At 39.7% G+C, this 18,685-nt stretch overlaps 1 protein-coding gene across 1 annotated transcript; it reads left to right on the forward strand.

Moving 5' to 3' along the window:
- The first annotated feature begins 3 nt into the window (after nucleotides 1–3).
- PIGM (phosphatidylinositol glycan anchor biosynthesis class M) lies at nucleotides 4–3,435 on the forward strand. Its single transcript, NM_001015563.1, is given in 1 exon segment — nucleotides 4–3,435. A coding segment is annotated over 1 exon segment (1,272 nt). The 5' UTR covers nucleotides 4–78; the 3' UTR covers nucleotides 1,351–3,435.
- Nucleotides 3,436–18,685: the final 15,250 nt, after the last annotated feature.

An 18,685-nucleotide genomic window follows, 5' to 3' on the forward strand; every position in this document is an offset into this window, starting at 1 on the left:
CGGGGAACCGAAACGAGGATTAGACATTTCAGGACAATTTGAGAACTGGGGACTGAGCTGCTGTGGTGCCGTCAGATCATGAGCCCGACCACACACTGGGGAGATAAGTTCCTGAATCTGCGGGTGCCCCCCGCCGGGGTATTTGTTGTGGCCTTCTTTGCCCGAGTGGCTCTGATTTTCTATGGGATTTTCCAGGACCGGACCCTGCTCGTGAGGTATACAGATATCGACTACCAGGTCTTCACGGACGCCGCGCGTTTCGTCACGGAGGGGCGCTCCCCTTACCTCAGGGCGACATACCGATACACTCCCCTGTTGGCGTGGCTGCTCACTCCCAATATCTATCTAAATGAACTGTTCGGAAAGTTTCTCTTCATCAGCTTCGACCTCTTCACCGCCTTCCTCCTATACCGGCTACTGCTTCTTAAGGGGCTGGGTCGCCGCCAGGCTTGCGGGTACTGTGTCTTTTGGCTTCTTAATCCCCTACCTATGGCGGTGTCCAGCCGAGGCAATGCGGACTCGATTGTCGCCTCCCTGGTGCTTATGACCCTGTACCTGATAGAAAAAAGACTCGTCGCGTGTGCCGCTGTATCCTATGGTTTCGCAGTGCACCTGAAGATGTATCCGGTGACCTATATCCTTCCCATTGCCCTCCACTTGCTTCCGGAACGCGACAGTGACGAAGGTCTCCGTCAATCCCGATATTCTTTCCAGGTTCGTTTGTACGAATTCCTGAAAAGGTTGTGTCATCGGGCTGTGCTGCTCTTCGTAGCAGTTGCTGGACTCACGTTTTTTGCCCTGAGCTTTGGTTTTTATTACAGATATGGTTGGGAGTTTTTGGAGCACGCCTACCTTTATCACCTGACCAGGCGGGATATCCGACACAACTTCTCTCCATACTTCTACATGTTGTATTTGACCGCAGAGAGCAAGTGGAGTTTTTCCCTGGGAATTGCGGCATTCCTGCCACAGTTCATCTTACTTTCAGCAGTGTCTTTCGCCTATTACAGAGACCTTGTCTTTTGTTGTTTTCTTCATACGTCAATTTTTGTGACATTTAACAAAGTCTGCACCTCCCAGTACTTTCTTTGGTACCTCTGCCTCCTGCCTCTTGTGATGCCACTAGTGAGAATACCTTGGAGAAGAGCCGTGGTTCTCCTCATGTTATGGTTCATCGGGCAGGCCTTATGGCTGGCTCCTGCTTATGTTCTTGAGTTTCAAGGAAAGAACACCTTTTTGTTTATCTGGTTAGCCGGTTTGTTCTTCCTCCTTATCAACTGTTCCATCCTCATTCAAATCATTTCCCATTACAAGGAGGAACCCCTGACAGACAGAACCAAATATGACTGATATGCTCCAATTCTTCTGCGACTTGGATTCTGATTGTTCTGAATGGATCAGAGAGAGCTTTGGAGAAAATTTTTTTTTGAACATCCTAAGCACTCTAGTGAAAGTTCAGTTTGGAGCATAAAACTATTCCAACAAATTTAAGTGAATGTTTGCCTTACTTATAGAGGGGGCTCAATAACTGAGTTTCACCCTTTGGGAAATCTCAGGACTCATTCATCTGGGACATGATGGGAAGTAAATGTTCAGTTCAGTTCAGTTCAGTCGCTCAGTCGTGTCCGACTCTTTGCGACCTCATGAATCGCAGCGCGCCAGGCCTCCCTGTTACATTGCCAACTCCCGGAATTCACCCAAACTCAGGTCCATCGAGTTGGTGATGCCATCCAGCCATCTCATCCTCTGTGGTCCCCTTCTCCTCCTGCCCCCAATCCCTCCCAGCATCAGAACTTTTCCAATGAGTCAACTCTTCGCATGAGGTGGCCAAAGTATTGGAGTTTCAGCTTTAGCATCAGTCCTTCCAAAGAACACCCAGGACTGATCTCCTTTAGAATGGACTGGTTGGATCTCCTTGCAGTCCTCTTGTTTGAAAATGGAAGGGCTAATGAAATAATCAGATACTAAAAGGTTTTTGTAGAAAGGACAGAGGAATACAGTCAAGAGATGAAATCTAAGCCAGTATTTGTTACAGTTATACTGTGGTACTGTCTGAAACTGTCTTTTATCCTTCACTTTTTTGTTCTAAGGCTTTCCTGATAACTGTGAAAACTCAAAGTGTTCCTAAAGTATAGCTTTTAGATATAAAGTGTTAAGTAATACTACTGAGGTTGGGAAAGTTAATTCTGTATTAAAAGTGGGGGCTTAGAAGATAAAGAATCCAAAGAATTTAAATTATAGTCATGTTTCTTGTATTTGTTTTATAACTTAGTTTTTCAGCACTTAATTCTAGTGGTATTAATTTACTGTTTGGCTTTATACAAAAAGGATTAAATTTAAATTCATCCATCTTGGGACTTCCCTGGTAGTCTAGTGGTAAAGAATCCACCTTGCAATGCAGGGGACTTGGGTTTGATCCCTGGTCAAGGAACTGAGATCCCACATGCCACGGAGCAATTAAGCCCATGTGCTGCAACAAAAGAATGAAGATCTCACACGTTGCAAATAAGACCCAGTGCAGCTAAATAAATATAAGTAAATAAATATTTTTAAAAAGATAAATTCATTCATCTTTAAACTTCTCAACATTTTAAAATAGCATCTTGCTTTTGTTGTGACATTTTAGAACTCTCTTTTGTCTCTTTGTTTTTAATTTTCTAATTACTAGAAAAGACTTTTAATACAGAATATAAGTTAATCAAGTATTATCAGTGTTGTTAAAATGATTAGAGATTTTAGGTGATAAAAAAATAAATAGTTAATAGGCATTTACCAGCTTAAAAATACCTCACTTATGAAAATTTTGTGATAGAAATGAAGACCTGCATAGGAGGCTCCTAAAAAGTATAAGAAGCATTCTGATAGCCATTAGTCTTCTAGACCAGGAAATTGATGGAGAGATTGTGAAAATGGGCTTTAGTAGCCAGATGCTTTTTCCTTATTACTCTTAATTTTCTAGGAAAAAATGCTTTGTGAGTTTCAAACAAGCAGGCTAAAAAAAAAAACCCCATCTAGATTGGGGACTCCCTAACACTCTAAATGTATTAGCAATGAGTGAGTTTGGTTTTATGATTTTGATAGTAAAAGATGAGTAATGTGACAACATTGTTCTTTCACTAAAACCAAAAAACTGCAGAGGAAGTAATATATTTCATGTCAGTTCAAGCCTAAAAAAGTCTGAAAATAAGATGTCTGTAGACAGGTCATAATTAAGAATGCTATTACTGGCAACACTTCTTAAATGGATACCTTTTACAACCCACCATTAAAAAGAAGGGGAGAGTACTTCTCTGGTGTTTCAGTGGATAAGACTGTGCTTCCAATGCTGGGGGCCTGAGTTCAATCCCTGGCCAGGGAGCTAGATCCCACATGCTGCAACTAAAGGTCCCATGTGCTGAAACTAAGACCTGGCAGAATGGACCCAAATAAATATGTAAAAAAAAAAAAAAGAAGAAGATGAAGAAGGGGAGAATGGGTGACTTTGCATGGGTTGCTATTTGGATGAAAGTAGCAGAGAGAATTAATTGTTGAGGACAGAGACCTTTCTTGTAACATTTAGTCTCATATGCAACCTTAACATTTGTATATGACTGTTCAATAGTGGCCTTCCAGCCACGGCAGTCTTACTTTTTTTTTCTTCATCCTTTTATAATAATAATTAAAAAAAATTTTTTTCCTGGTCGAACTGGGAGGGAAAGGGAATCAGAAATAGATTTCCAACATCTCAATTTAATTGGTTTTTTGGTACTTTTAATAGTCACAAGTGTATTTACTTATTCATTTCTTTTTTACTTTAACATTCTTTGTTGTTACATTGTAACAACATTCTTTGTTGTAACATTCTTCATACTTACATTGAAATTGCTAAATAATACTCTATCATATGAATGTTCACATTATAAATGCATCATAAGAGTAAACATTTTCCACATTTTAAATTACCTTAACATTCTTAGAAATCAGTGGGGTTCTCTTGGGATTTTGGAGGGAATTTCATCAGCAAATCCTGCCTTATAAGAAATTCTCTACCAAAGAACTACAGGCATTTCTTAGAAGATGCTGAAAGTGTTCTTTTATGCTACAAGACATTTAGTAAATTAACTCAAGAAAAGATTTTATTTGGTCTCTTGGGCTTTTAAATTTTTTTCATTTGTTTTTGTTTTTTGGTTTTGTAAAATTTCTTGTCTTTTCATGTGCAATCCTTTGGTTTCATTATTAATCCTATAACACTGTTATCATTTTATAATACTTTAAAATTGAATAGCACGTTGGCTTTTTTCCTATATGACACTTTTTGGTCTTATGCCACCCTTTAAGATCAATATACCCATTTCTAGATAAACATTAATTATTAACATGTGAAGGATGCTTCTCAAGATGGTCTGTGTTCTAAACAGAGGGACTGCATGACTTATTTTCTTCTGTGGTTGCCTTAATGTCTTCAAAATGTGGTCCCTAAACATCCCTAGATAAAGTCCCTGAATTAGGTCCATTGGAAAGGACCTCTTTCTGAAAACCATATTCTTCAGTTACTGACTTCTCATCACCTTGCTGAATGAGTCTGAGTGACATAACATGGTTTCAAAAGCTTTGCAGAACTTGTCTTTTAGTTAGTTCACTTGTTAAATGTATTACTGAATATATCACTTCTTCAGCTGTTTTCTGTTGTACCACCTTTACCTCAGCCATCTGTGCAATGAGTAGAAATGAAAAGATGGAAAATTTCATGTGGGACAGTCCTTAAAAGCACTTGCTTGTTTGTTTCCCTGCCTCCCCACCCCCAGTGCTTTACCATGAACAGTTTTAAACATTACCCATATGCCTACCATATCTAAGTTCAACAACTGACATTTTGCCATGCTTGCTTTATTTACATACAAGTTTTTCCTGAACCACACAAAGTTGAAAACATCATTGAACTTTACCACTAAGTACATCAGCATGCATTGCGTAAAAATACTCTTCCTGTAAAACTATTATATTGTTATCTAATATAATTTTGCATCCTGTCCATTTTCAAGTTTCTCCAATTATTTTGTGTTTAATTTTAAAGAATAGACATTCTTGGATCTCAAAGATTCCCTGAAAGAGATGATAAATAATCCATAATTAGGAAGTTTGGATCTTTCCCTGTTCTTGAAAGCAAAGTGAGAACTAAGGGATTTACCTTCTATCAAAGTCAACCGAACAATTTTGTGCAAATCTTTCTGTCTTCCTCCTAAGAAAATGCAGGGCAGTAATCATCCCTAATAAGTTTTTCAAATAAAAGATTTCATGTTTAGATTTTTTTGGCTGGGCCATGAGCCTTGAGGGATCTCAGTTCCCTGATCAGAGATTGCACCCGGATCACGACAGTGAAAGCCAGAATCCTAATCACTAGGCCACCAGGGAATTCCCCGTGTGTAGATTCTTGATATCTACTTCTCTCTTCCAACAAGTGATTAACTGATTTTATATCTTGATGATAAGTTCTGGTTTTTCATGGCTAAGTGATTTGGGGTACCTATTCTGCCATATATGGTTTCATTTAATTTTCACAGCAACACTTCAGAATTGATAATTGTACTTACATCTTGTAGATGAATGAAGAAGCTCAAAGATTAAATGGCTTAGAAATAAATTACAGGGCTAGAATTTGAAGCACATTTTGCCAGACTACATGTCATAACCTTTCCACTATATTAGGCTTTGGGATTTTCCAAAGTGTCCAGATGCAATAGGTGGAGATTCTGACAAAATAAATGAAACTCAGCACTACTCTTAACAATTACCTTGCCAATCAATTTGTCCTTACTCTTTTATGTATTTGCTTGAGAGGCAGTTCTTTTGCAGTTGGGGAAAAGGTTCTGTCATTCCCCAACTTTAGTAATTCCAGACCTTTAATAACCCCTTCCCACATCCAAACCCTCTCACCAAATTGTATAATTTGTTACTGCTGACTTTGTAATGTCCTTTCCCTCCATAGTCTGGTCTAAGAAGTTGATTTGCTGAGCCACATGTTAGCCCTTCTATTTGTAAATCAATGGTTTCCAAATGATTATTGTTAAATTTCTCTTGCTCTGCAATGTACTTTCTGCAGGGTGCATTCATATGGTTAAAACTCATGTCCTGTACTAAAAGTATAGCAAACGAAAACACAGATTCATATAGTTTAGGTTCAAATCCCAGAGTGTAACCTTGGACAGATTTCTTCTATCTAGATAAATTAGTTTTCCATCTATGAATTGGGGATGATAATATAATCTTCATGGAATTGTTTGTAAGAATTAAATGCGTTAATATACCCAAAGTGCTTATGCCCGCCTAGGACAAGCTGTTCCCCATCACCTCCCCAGGTTTCACTTCTGTTTACAAGCCTTTAAAGAAGGAACTCCTTTTAGAATCTACACTTAAGTCTTTTTCTCCCAATTTACTAGAATATAGGAAAAGAACCTGGATTTGTATTAAATAATTAACTGCCTGTTAATATAAGCTTTATTTCTTCTAATTTTGATCTGGTTCTCTGAGAAGATAGTAGTTGTATGTGAGAATGTATGCACAGATTTTTCAGATTTCTGGTTCTGACCTGACAGTTTTGTGTTTGTGCCTTCGTGTCATACCTTGGCTGACAGTACACATTGGAGATTTGGCTCTAGCCCCTAAGTTACACAGCACTTCTTTTCTCCATTGTGTTGAGGGGTCATTCAAGGGTTGGCGTTATGTTGATGGAAGCACATGTCCTCTGTCTAGCTGAGAATCATCAGAATAATAGCGTAAGCATTTATTCAGTGCTGATCTAGGAGAACCATTCATTTAGTCAAAACAAGCATTCATATTCATTACCCTGAACAAAACCCAGACAAAATGGGAATATTTCTAGCTGCTCAGACACTTTGCTAATTGTTATGTCTGCTATATAAGATGAAATGACATAGTGACTATTTAAAGATAATTTGTAGTGTGAGTATTTGAAGCTCAGTGATTTCACAAAGGGAGTTTTTAACCTTTGCTCTCCATCCTTTTGGTGATTATTTACAGATCCAGACCTATGCCAAGTCTAATAATAGATGAGTAAGACAGGGTCCATACTCTTGAAGAGTTAACAGTAAAGACAGAAACATTAATATAATAAATTCTATATGAGACCTCATTAAGTTCCACAACAATTTGGTGATTTGTAAAATGAGGCAGTAGAAGGTATTCTACTATTTCCATTTTACAGATAAGAAAATAGAGGCTAAGAAGCATGTGGCTTTCCAAGACCAAATGGCTTGTTAGTGAAAAGAGTAGGTCTTCTGATTCTAATTCTGTATTTTGCAAGTCCTTCTTAATTCCGTATGATGACAGGTGATTACAGTGAGAAACTTCACTTATTTACCAAATGCTGTCCATATAACAAAAGGCCCCAAGTATCTTTTATGTGCCAGACATTGTTCTAAGCAATGTAGATGCATCTCTGAGTGAGTGAGGCAAAGATTGTCTTCACGGAACTTACAATTTCATGGGAGGCAAAGAATAAGCAAATACACGACCGTGGCGACTGTCACAAAGAAAAATTAAGCAAGCTAAGAAAAGTAAAGAGTGACGGCAGTAAGGAGAAGTAGGGGTGCTATTTTAGATAAAGTGGTTGCAGATGGCATCTTGAGGTGGCATTTGAGCAGAGACCTGAAGGAAGCGAAGATCCAGCACTCATGAAGCTCTCTGAGGAGGAGTGTACCTTGCTGCGTGGAGGCCACTGAGATAGGAAAGAGCTTGGCAGGTTTAAAGAACACCAGGAAGGACAGTATAATGGATGGGAGTGTGCAAGGGTGAACCAGAATTGAATGCACAGTATCCAGCAGAACATGAATGCTAGTTGAGAAATACAATTAACATTAGTATTTTTATTGGCCTGTAATAGAATAACTTGTAGCTCTGTTCTTCCTGACTTTTGATCACATGTTAATTTGTAACGAAGATAAAATATATATAAAAAAACTAAGCAGTATTACAAAGTACTTTCACATGTTATTTTGACACATGAGTATTTTCTTGAATCTATTGTCACAGATGAGAACCCTAAGGCTCAGAATATATGCCCAAGGTCAGAGTTAGTACATAAGATAGAACCAGAACCCACATCTTCCAGAGCTGAAGTTACCGCTCCTCTCTCTGTGCTACTCTTATCATTTAGATGTGGACTCTAGAAGGTAGAAGTTTGGGGAAAAGTTGTCCAATAGAGCATTCACTCATTTAGTAAATTTTTCCTGAATTTATTTTGTTCCATGCTTTGGTCTTGTTCCATGCACTCAGCTAGGCTGGGGGTGTGAGGATGGTTATGACAACGTTCCCCACTTCAGGGAGCTCACAGTGTCTCACAGAGGACGCAGATGGAAAGGTGGTTATAAGTCAGTGTGACAATGGCAAGAGCAAACACGTATGAAGTAATTGGGAGCGCTTCACTAACCCATCCATTGGACAAAGCCAGCACAGAACATGGTGTATATTAGTGTTAAGGTAGTTAAACAAGGAGACCATTTAACTAAGGTTAACTAAAACCTTAGCAGCCTGCATGAGCAAGCTAAAACCTAAGCCTGTAAAGGTTAAGAAGGCCTTAACCTCTCAAACCGAAACCTAAGGAAAGCTAGTTACGGACAGCTAAGTGGGTTTTTCCCAAATAATGCAACACCTGGAGCTATAGCCAGTCACATAACTTCCTTGCTCTGCTTCTGCTTCTTCCCTGTAAAAGTCTTTCCCCTAGTTCCTGTAGGTAGATTGCTCTTAACCACTTCCAGTTTGATCTGCCCAATTTAAATCAATTTTTGCTCATATAAGCTTAAAAAAATTAATTGCGCTGGTTTATCTTTTAGCACTAGGTACTGAGATGTTTGTTACTTACCTGTTTTCCTTCAATACTGAGTACATATTGGGGGCTGTCTTTGAAACTCCCTTGCTTAAGTCACCCAGTGATTAAGTATACTTTAGATTCTCCTTAGCTTAGCTCACAAGACCTTTTATGATGTGGCCCTGGCCTATGACTCCAGCTTCCTCTTGGCCTCAACCCTCCCTGCAGTCATACCAAACCACACCATCTCTTCACGCCTCTTCATCTGCCATTTCTTTGGCCAAAACGTTCTTCTCATCCCCTTGTCTCTCTCATCAGCTCCTGTTCAGTTTAACAACGACCTTCATGAAATGTTCTCTGATTCAGTGCCCCTATTATATAGCACAGATAGCATTGTGCAGTAACTTCCCACTTGTGTGTCTGAGCCACCTAGACTGAGTTCCCCAGGGACAGTGATTATTTCTTAGTTACTGATGTTATTTTCCTTGGGTGTTCCCAGGACCAAGAAAAGCCAAACAGGAGTAACACATGTCGTCGAGCTGTTGTGTGTGCCACATAATCTCCTGGGTTTGTTGAATTGAGTTGTACATGAATCTGTCAAGTGGGAACCAGGGATAGTGAGCTTCTTTGCCCAGTGTCAATGGTGGCAGCTGAGAAAAGAAAGGAAGCAGTTTCTGGGTGCCTGTCATTTCTAAATGCCATCTATCCACTTAATTTTCTAAGCTAGAATCTTATAATCACCTCCTATTCCTTCTTCTTCGCTTGCTGCCTGCCTTCCCATCTAATCAGTCACTGAATCCTGTCAGCTCTACCTTTTAATGTCCCTGGAGCCTGCTGGCATCTCGCCATTGTCACTGCCGATTCTACAGTTCAGGTCCTCATTATCTCTCATCTGGAATCGATGGCTCCTGACTGGTCCTCGCGGATCCCATCTCTCCCGCCCTCCACTGCGCCTCTCATTTATCCTCCCGACTGCTGCCAGAGCACGCTTTCCAAAGCAGACTGATCCTGTCACCGTCCTGATAAAAGCATCCTAGAGGACTCCGTGCGTGACCGGCAAGAGAAAGTCTAAATTGTGTAGCATCCTCCATCTTGGGCCAATTTCTTCTGCTCAGCCTCTCTCTACCTGCTGAATGATGCAGGATTTTCTGAAATCACCACACTGTTAAGCCTTTGCCCTTGCTCTTTCTCTTCCTCTAACACATGTGCTTCTCCTGTTCTTCAGATGAACTGTCACGCATTTTTTAAGATCCAACTCACAGGCCCCTTTGTCTACCGGGAGGCATGCAAGGTGAGTTTATACAGGGACATTAATTGGTAAGAAAAGAAAGAAGAATAGGACCAGAGTTGTAAGATTTGGTAAACATTATTATTGCACTTGGTCTAGTATAGTATTATACTATTATAATATATGTCCATATGCCCTTTCATGTACAGGTAGAAACCTGCAGTATTATCTCCTTTCAGAGTGGGTTACCTCCTGGAGGACAGGAATTGTTCTGTGCTTGTATCCTTAGCATACAGCATACATTCTCAATAAATATTTGTTAAATAAATGAAGCTGAAACGGGGAGGGAAACAAATGCTTACTAAACACCTGTTGGGAGCTCAATAATAATGATAATATATGCTTTTCACACCTTTCATTTCATTCTCAAAACAGCTTTTTGAGATAAGCATTTGCTGACCTGAAAACTGGCTCAGGGACTTCCCTGGTGGACCAATGGCTAAGGCTCTGTGCTCCCAATGCAGGGGCCCTAGTTCAATCCCTAGTCAGGGAACGAGACCCCACATATCACCTCTAAAGACCCCGCATGCTGCAACTAAGACCCAGTGCAGACAAATAAGTAAGTAAAATGTTTTAAAAAGAAAGAAAATAGGCTCAAGTAAATATTATTGTGTTTGTTTGTTTTTTAAGGATGTAAAGGATGGAGCTAGAATTGGAACCTAAATCTGAGTCTGCAACTTTCCTCTGTTGAGTGATTCTCAGCCAGGGGTGATTTTGCTCCCCACTCTGGGGACATTTTTAGTGCCCACAACTAGGACTTGTTACTGGCATCTAGAGGGTACAGATCAGGAAAGCAGCTAAACCTCCCACAATGCACAGGACAGCCCTGACAACAAAGACTTTCTGGCCCCAGATGTCAGCAGAGCAGAGGTTGAGAAACCCCACTCCAACGAGTAATCATACAAAGTAAACGCATCTACCAGGAGGCTAACTGGGTGAAGAGACCCCTTAGGGGCTTGAGGCCAATCAGGAGCCACTGGCTTTTATAAGAGAAAAAAAAGACTCATCTGATCAGCCTCTGATTTTTCCGTTCTTTCTCTAATGCATTCATCCAGTCTTTCCTCTTTCCATCCTCTCCTCTCCACTTTTTCCTGTCCTTAAAGTGAAAGTGAAGTTGCTCAGTCGTGTCTGATTCTGCGACGCTGTGGACTCCCCGTGCCCGCCAGACTCCTCCGTCCATGGGATTCTCCAGGCAAGAATACTGGAGTGGGTTGCCATTTCCTTCTCCAGGGGATCTTCTGGACCCAGGGATCGAACCCACGTCTCCTGCATTGTGGGAAGATGTTTTAACCTCTGAGCCACCAGGGCAGACCCCTAGCAGACTCTAATTTAGTTTGTAGAAGGCAACCCAGAAAACACCAATGTTTTCTAAGCTCTAATTAGAAGGCAGAGTCAGTATATAGGAGGCTGCAGGTTCCAAACTGACAACCTGTTTAGAATCTGGGAACAGGGCCAAAAATGTCACCTTCTGAAACTGACAATGAAAAATGGATGAGATTAATTACTGTGATAATCTACCCAGGAAATAACCCACCTAAGAAACTCCTGATAAGTGTGCTACTGATAAAACTTGTCTGTTTCCTAATCTCAGTCAGAGTCCAAGAGTGCTTCCCCTTGAAGGAAAGCATTTAAAATGTAACTTGTGTGAGATGAACTGTAATCTAGGAAATTTTTAAATGTTTGTCCTGGAGAAGTGTTCTAATGGGGGAAGCTTCTGATGACATAAATTTAACTGCCTATAATTGTTAAGGATGCTTTGGGTGTTTTTTTTTTTTTTTTCCACCAGCAGAATAAACCCTAGAAGGGAGGAACCGCATTTAATTTATCAGTATCTTTGACAGCAGAGGCGTGGATGAGTCATTGGTAGAGAAAGGGGGGAATTAGTGGTATGTATGTGTGTGTGTGTGTATGGGGTTGTAGAAGGTCACAGAAGTACTGTTCCTAGTGAAGTGATTCTCAATCAAGAATCCAAGAGCTTTTTGTTGCATGCAAGATTGTGTGTGCTTGTGGGAAGTGTGCATTTATTTGTGGAAAAGTAGGTAGCCTTCATCAATAGTCCTTAAATTCCAAAAAGTGAAGCTCGCTGTCTTGGTGATGAAAATGTAACTACTGGGGAAAATGAAATAGAAAGAAGATTAACTCAGGAAAGGCAAGGGAAGTAAGTTCCTCCTAGGAGAGATTTCCTTCTCAGAGTTTGGATTTATTGCTGTGTTTGCATGAGGCCCTTTCATGTACATGTACAAACGTGCAGTGCAGAGAGGAGATGAGCTGTGAGCAAACATCAAAGCAGAACATAATTCATCCTCAAGGATGCTGGAGAAAAAGGACCTGGAGAGACTTCAGGAGTGTGTGTGTGTGTATATCAGTCAGAGGGGACAAAATGACTATTAAATTGCCCAAGTATGCCAACATCGGGCTTCCCTTATGGCTCAGCTGGTAAAGAATCCACCTGCAGTTCAGGAGACCTGGGTTCGATCCCTGGGTTGGGAAGATCCCCTGGAGAAGGGAAAGGCTACCCACTCCAGTATTCTGGCCTGGAGAATTCCATGGACTGTTTAGTCCATGCAGTCACAAATAGTTGGACACAACTGAGCGACTTTCACTTATCACTTATGCCAACATCAATGCTGATTTTTGGTTCCAAGGATGCCCTGGGTTAGCCAACCATCTATCCATCCATGCTCAGTTTCTCAGTTGTGTCCAATTCTTTGTGACCCCATGGACTGTAGTCCGCCAGATTCCTTTATCCATGGGATTTTCCAGGCAAGATACTGGAAAGTTGCCATTTCCTACTCCAGGGGATCCTCCTGATCCAGGGATTGAACCCATATCTCTTATGTCTCCTGTATTGGCAGGCAGGTTCTTTACCACTAGCGCCAGAGTGGAAGCCCTGGGTTAGCCAGTAGTCATGTGTAAAAGAAGGATTCTGTGAAGCTGAGTTCTAGGAAGCAGTCCAGGCAATCAAGATGGAGTCCTTCATTATTTTAGTCAAAGTTCATTTCAGTTGTACGTTACGGAAACAAAGGTTAGCCAAGGGACTTATTTGAAGAGTACCGAGTAGCTCATAAACTCCAAGGAGAGACCTGAACAAGAGAATCTGGGAACACAAGAAATTGGGTAGTCTGGGGACTTCCACAGGAGGGGACCAGCTCCATCGAGACCTCCAGGCTCTAGATCTCTGTGTCCAGGTTTTAAATTGCCAGGAGAGAAGCTAGCTGTAGGTACCCGTCCTACAGAAGGGGAAGCTGTGAGTCAAAGCATCTCCTCAGTGGTTGCTGGCTGCTGGGATCACTACTGGTTTGGAGCAGGCGTCATACCTTGAAAACAATGGGAGACAAGCACCCAGGTCTTCTGTTTGCCAGTGACACACTGTGACCGCAGTGCTTATTCTTTCTTTCTTAAGGATAATTGCTTTACAGAATTTTGTTGCTTTCTGTCCGTGCATATTCTTAATTTCTTACTGTTTTAAAAATGAATGAATGGGAATGGGGTGGGAATTGGGTGGGAGAACTTTGAGCCAGAGGAGACAAAAAGTGCAATGGCCCTCGGGTAGGATGAACTTGGAGTCCCAGAAATAGAAAGAAGGCTCTTGTAGCTAAAGAAGAATTTGCAAGGAATGGGGAGTAGAGGAAAGGCATTCACTGAAGTTGTAGGCAGTGGTGGGAAGTTAGGGCTTTTTCTTCCTGGGTGAAATAGAAAGTCACTGGAGGGATTTAAGCACATATAAATTACATTTAAAAATTCAGTTTGGTGATGGAGAATGAATTCTAGAAAGTTCAACTTGGAGGTTATTGTGGTAATCTAGCTGAGAGGCAATGGTGGCTTTAATCAAGGGGGTAGTACTGGAGAGGGTGAGAAGGGGATATATTCAGCATGTATTTTTGTGTTTTGGAGAGGGAATTGACAGGACTTGCTGATGAAATTGATCCAAATGTTTCTTAAGCTTTTGGCTTGAGCAGCTAAGAGGCCAGTAATGCCCTTTGCGTGTGTGTGAGATAAGTTGCTTCAGTCGTGTCCGACTCTTTGGGACCCTATGGGCTATAGCCTGTCACGCTTGTCTGTCCATGGGATTATCTAGGCAAGAATACTGGAGTGGGTTGCCATGCCCTCCTCCAGGGGATCTTCCCAACCCAGGGATCGAACCTGTATCTCTTATGTCTCCTGCATTGGCAGGAAGGTTCTTTACTATTAGCTCCATCTAGGAAGCCCAGTAATACCCTTCACTGAGCTGCAAAGACTGAGAGAAGGAGCAGATTTAGGGAGGAAGATGGAGTTGGGAATTGAACGATATCGTGTCAAGTTTGAGGGGTCAGATGTCTTAGTGGGGAAGCATGTGGACAGCTGGATGTATGTCTGGGAGCTATCAGATTACAGACTTTACCTAAAACAAGAGGCGGGATGAGGTCACGTGGGAGGCACCTAAGACCGAGCCCTGGGCACTGTCACAGCCGAAAGTCTAGCTGGGCAGCAATGGGCAACAGAGACAGGGAGTGGTTGGTGCGATCAGAGAAATGCCATTTTGGTTTCAAAGTGCAGGTCTTTAGTTTGCAGGTTAACATGTACCACTCAGTTTATTTTGGATACTCTCATTGTTTATGAATACACTCCAGATTCATCTAGTAAATGTCAGACCCTTCACAGCTCCACACTTTTCCTTGCCTAAATCACTGGCAAAATCTTTCTAGCTTCTTTATGTGTGTTTGACGGGTTGGCAGGAATTCACTGCTAGGCCTGGCAGGAAGGCCAAGTCTGCCAATAAACCTCTCTCTGGGCCTGTAAATATTTGTATAGTGCCCATTAAGTTACTGTGGCTAAACCAGGTACTTATAAGCAACTCTAATAAACCACATGTAGAAAATCCATTTTGTGGAGTATTTGCAATAAAATTTTAATTTTTCAGATTAAATTAAATCCTGCCTAAGCTCTCTTATTGCATTTCGCATATTTCTGGGGTGGCTCTCTTTACCAGCGTTTAGCAAATGACTTTATTTTAAAAGCAGTCCAAGCAAAACGTGAGTAGAAAGGTGAGCCTGATTATATCCAGTATACATGTTTATGCACACATGCAGAGCAAACCAGACTATCTGAACTCTATCTAGTTCCTTCTAATACTTACAGCTGAGTAACTGTAATAATCAATTAGTCCACCTGGTATCCCCAGCTTTCCTTATTTTTTATTTAAAAATAAAGCTTCCCTCCTTGTTATCAAAACAAAATGTTCATCATAGAAAAACAAAAACAAAATGTTAAAAAAGGAGATTTGGAACACAATAATCATATCTCCACAATCCAGAGATGACCACTGTAAGAACTTCTGTTGATATCTTGGGATATATTCTTTCTGATCTTTGTATATACAACTGCGTAGTTTGGAGTCACACTAATTTAAAAATACACTTAATTTTATTTGTTTTAAATGTAATTAAAAATAAATTTTAAAAATCCTCAGCAATGTATTGTGAATGTCTTTCAATAATAATAAATATTTTTCAAGACTTCTTCAGACTTTCAACTGACTGCCAAGAATTTCCCATTATGAATGTACTCATTTAGGTATTTCTCAATTAGTGTTGCATTGTTCTGTTTTTTTGTTTGTTTTTGGGTTCTGCTATTACATCAACCTGGGTAGAGGAGCCTGTCAGACTACAGTCCATGGGATCGCAAAGAGTTGGACACAACTGAGCACACACACATTATATCAATAATAACATTCTTGCAACTAAATCCTTGTATATATTCTTATTTCCTTAGGCTAAACTTCCAGCAATGGACTTGCTGAGTTAAAGCATTCTGACCTATACTGTCAAATTGTTCTATAAGCTGTATTCAAAGATCCTTCTACCAATGATAAATGTCTTTGTCAACACTGGAACTCAAAAACAATTTTAAAAAACACATCTTTGTCAGGGACTTCCCTGGTAGTCCAGTGGCCAAGACTCTGCACTCCCAATGCAAGCGGCCTGGGGGCTCAATCCCTGGTCAGGGAACTGTATCCCACATGCCGCAACTAAGATCTGGTGCAGTCAAATAAATAAAAAAATTAAAATATATATAAAAAAAATCTTTTTCAAGTTGATAGGGGAAAATGGCATTGAGTCACTGGCGTTATTTGTATTTCTTTGATTAGTGACATGGGACGTTACAATATATTCATTGGCTGTTGGCATTCCCTATTTTGCAAATTACTCTTCCACAGCCTATGCTTGATATTTTCTGAAGGTGCTTGTTATTGATTTGTACAATCCGTCTTTCTATGTAAGGGCTATTGATCTTTTTTGTTTTAAGTATTTTTCCTAGTCTGCCATAAGCCTTTTAGTTTTTGAGAACTGAAATGTTTAAAAACTGTATGGTCAGTTTTTTCCTTTTATAATTTCTATATTGTTATTTTTAGAAAGACTTCCCCACCCCAAGATTATATAAATATTCAGTTATATATTTTTTCCAGTACTTGTCTAGCTTCATATTTTACATTTAAATCTTTACCCTCTAGCCTTTATTTGATGTGATGTAAGAAGAAATTTAGTTTTATTTCAAAAGGTGAGCTATTGAAAAATTAATCAATTTTTGTCCCATTTCACATTTCCCTTCATTCTATTTGCAGAGTAGTTATAATAGCAAAATACTGATCAAAAATTGCACACTGGAGCCTCCTGGTTATATCTAGCCTATGGATATATTTCAGTTCATATAATTTTTGAATTAGTTATCTACATATAAAATCAGAAAATTTTCATACAAAAACATAATTTTATGAAACTTCTTAAAAAATCCGAATATCTAGCAACTCTGTGGTCACTTTTTCTCTTGATGAAAACGTATGCATGCTGAGAAGCTGTTGCCTGCTATAGTCCCAGAAGATCCCCACCAGTCTGCATCATTCATTTTTGCTGTCTGCCTGAAGGCCTTTGAGGTTGTGATCATTGCTATTAAGTTTTGTGTATTTATTTTGCAATTAGACACAACACAAGAACTCTCTCATTTGTACTAATCATTTTTTTAAGTTAATTTTCTTGATGTTTTCAAATAATTATATCATCATGCAAAACATTGTAATTGTCTTTTCTTTTCCAACATGTATGCTTCTTTATTGTTTTTACTTACTTGCCTAAAACTTCCTAATAATGTAACAGTCATGATAACAGACATCTTTATATTATACTGAATTTTAATAAGAATGCCCCTAGTGTTTGACTTCAAAGATGTATACTTTTATAGTTCTCTGGCACTTCAATTTTTTATTAATATTTAATTTTAAATTAATTTTTGTTGAATTTAATTGAATGACTTTTTGGCATCTACTGATATTATCCTGAGACTTTTCTCTGAATTTAATATGAGATGTTCCAGTGTCAAACTGTGTGCATATTTTTATTATGAAGTCTAATAATACCTAACAGTACCTGATAAGCCTTAATAATATACCTCTTAGTCTAATATCCTATTTTTAAAAAGACCTATTGGGAATTTTGCATCTGTTTTTCACAAATGAGATTCATCCATTGTAATCTTCCTCTCTTTCTCTTTTTGGTGAGTTTTTTTCTTAAAATATACTTTATATGATATTCCTATTTCTGCCCATGTTTAATTTTTAAAAATTGCATTAACTGGTACATTATTTAAATCTTAAAAAAGTTAATTTTTCCTTTCTGCATTTCATTTTCTATTTGAGATGTCTCTGTCCTAATTTTTATTTGAAACATTATATATATGTGCATGTGTGCTCAGTCATGTCTGAATCTTTGCAATCCCATGTAGCCCACCAGGCTCTTCTGTCCATGGAATTTTCCAGGCAAAAGTACTGGAGTGGGTTGCCATTTCCTCCTCCAGGGGATCTTTCCCACCCAGGGATTGAACCTGTGTCTCTGTTGTCTCCTGCATCATCAGACAGATTCTTTACTGCTGAGCCTCCTGGGAAGCCCACTGAATAGTGCATCACATGTATTTGTACAATTTAAAGGATAATAAGAAAGCAAATGCCAGTGTAGCCACCACTGGCCTGAGAAACAGAACTTCACCAACACCTGGCCGTTTCCATTAGCATCTCTCTACTTCTTCCCTAAATGAACTCCTGAGTTTTGAGTTAGTGTAATCTCACTTTTTTGTTTATAGTTTAACCTCTTAGATTTGCATCCCTAATAATACAATGTTTAGACTGACTACTTTTAACCTTTACATATATGGAATCATACTGTTTTTCTGTGAAGTGGCACAGTGGTGAAGAATCCACCTGCCCATGCAGGAGACACAAGAGACTAGGTTTCAATAGCTGAGTCTGGAAGATCCCCTGGAGAAGGAAATGGCAGCCCACTCCAGTACTCTTGCTTGGGAAATCCCATGGACAGAGGAACCTGGTGGGCTACAGTCCCTGGTGTCTCACAGAGTTGGACATGACTGAGCACCCCACCACCAAAAACAACACTGTATTTTTCTGACACCTTTTTGCCCTGTTTTATGAGTGTGATTCCTTGGTGCTGAGGGTATAGCTGAAGCACACTGTATTCTCTCTGTTGTATCATCTTCCATGATACAAATGAATTATCTGTTCTGCTACTGAATGACATTTTTGCATTTAAGCTCCCAAAGCAGAAATCTTC

The sequence above is a fragment of the Bos taurus genome, chromosome 3, assembly GCF_002263795.3.
Source record: "Bos taurus isolate L1 Dominette 01449 registration number 42190680 breed Hereford chromosome 3, ARS-UCD2.0, whole genome shotgun sequence".
Classification (NCBI taxonomy): domain Eukaryota; kingdom Metazoa; phylum Chordata; class Mammalia; order Artiodactyla; family Bovidae; genus Bos; species Bos taurus.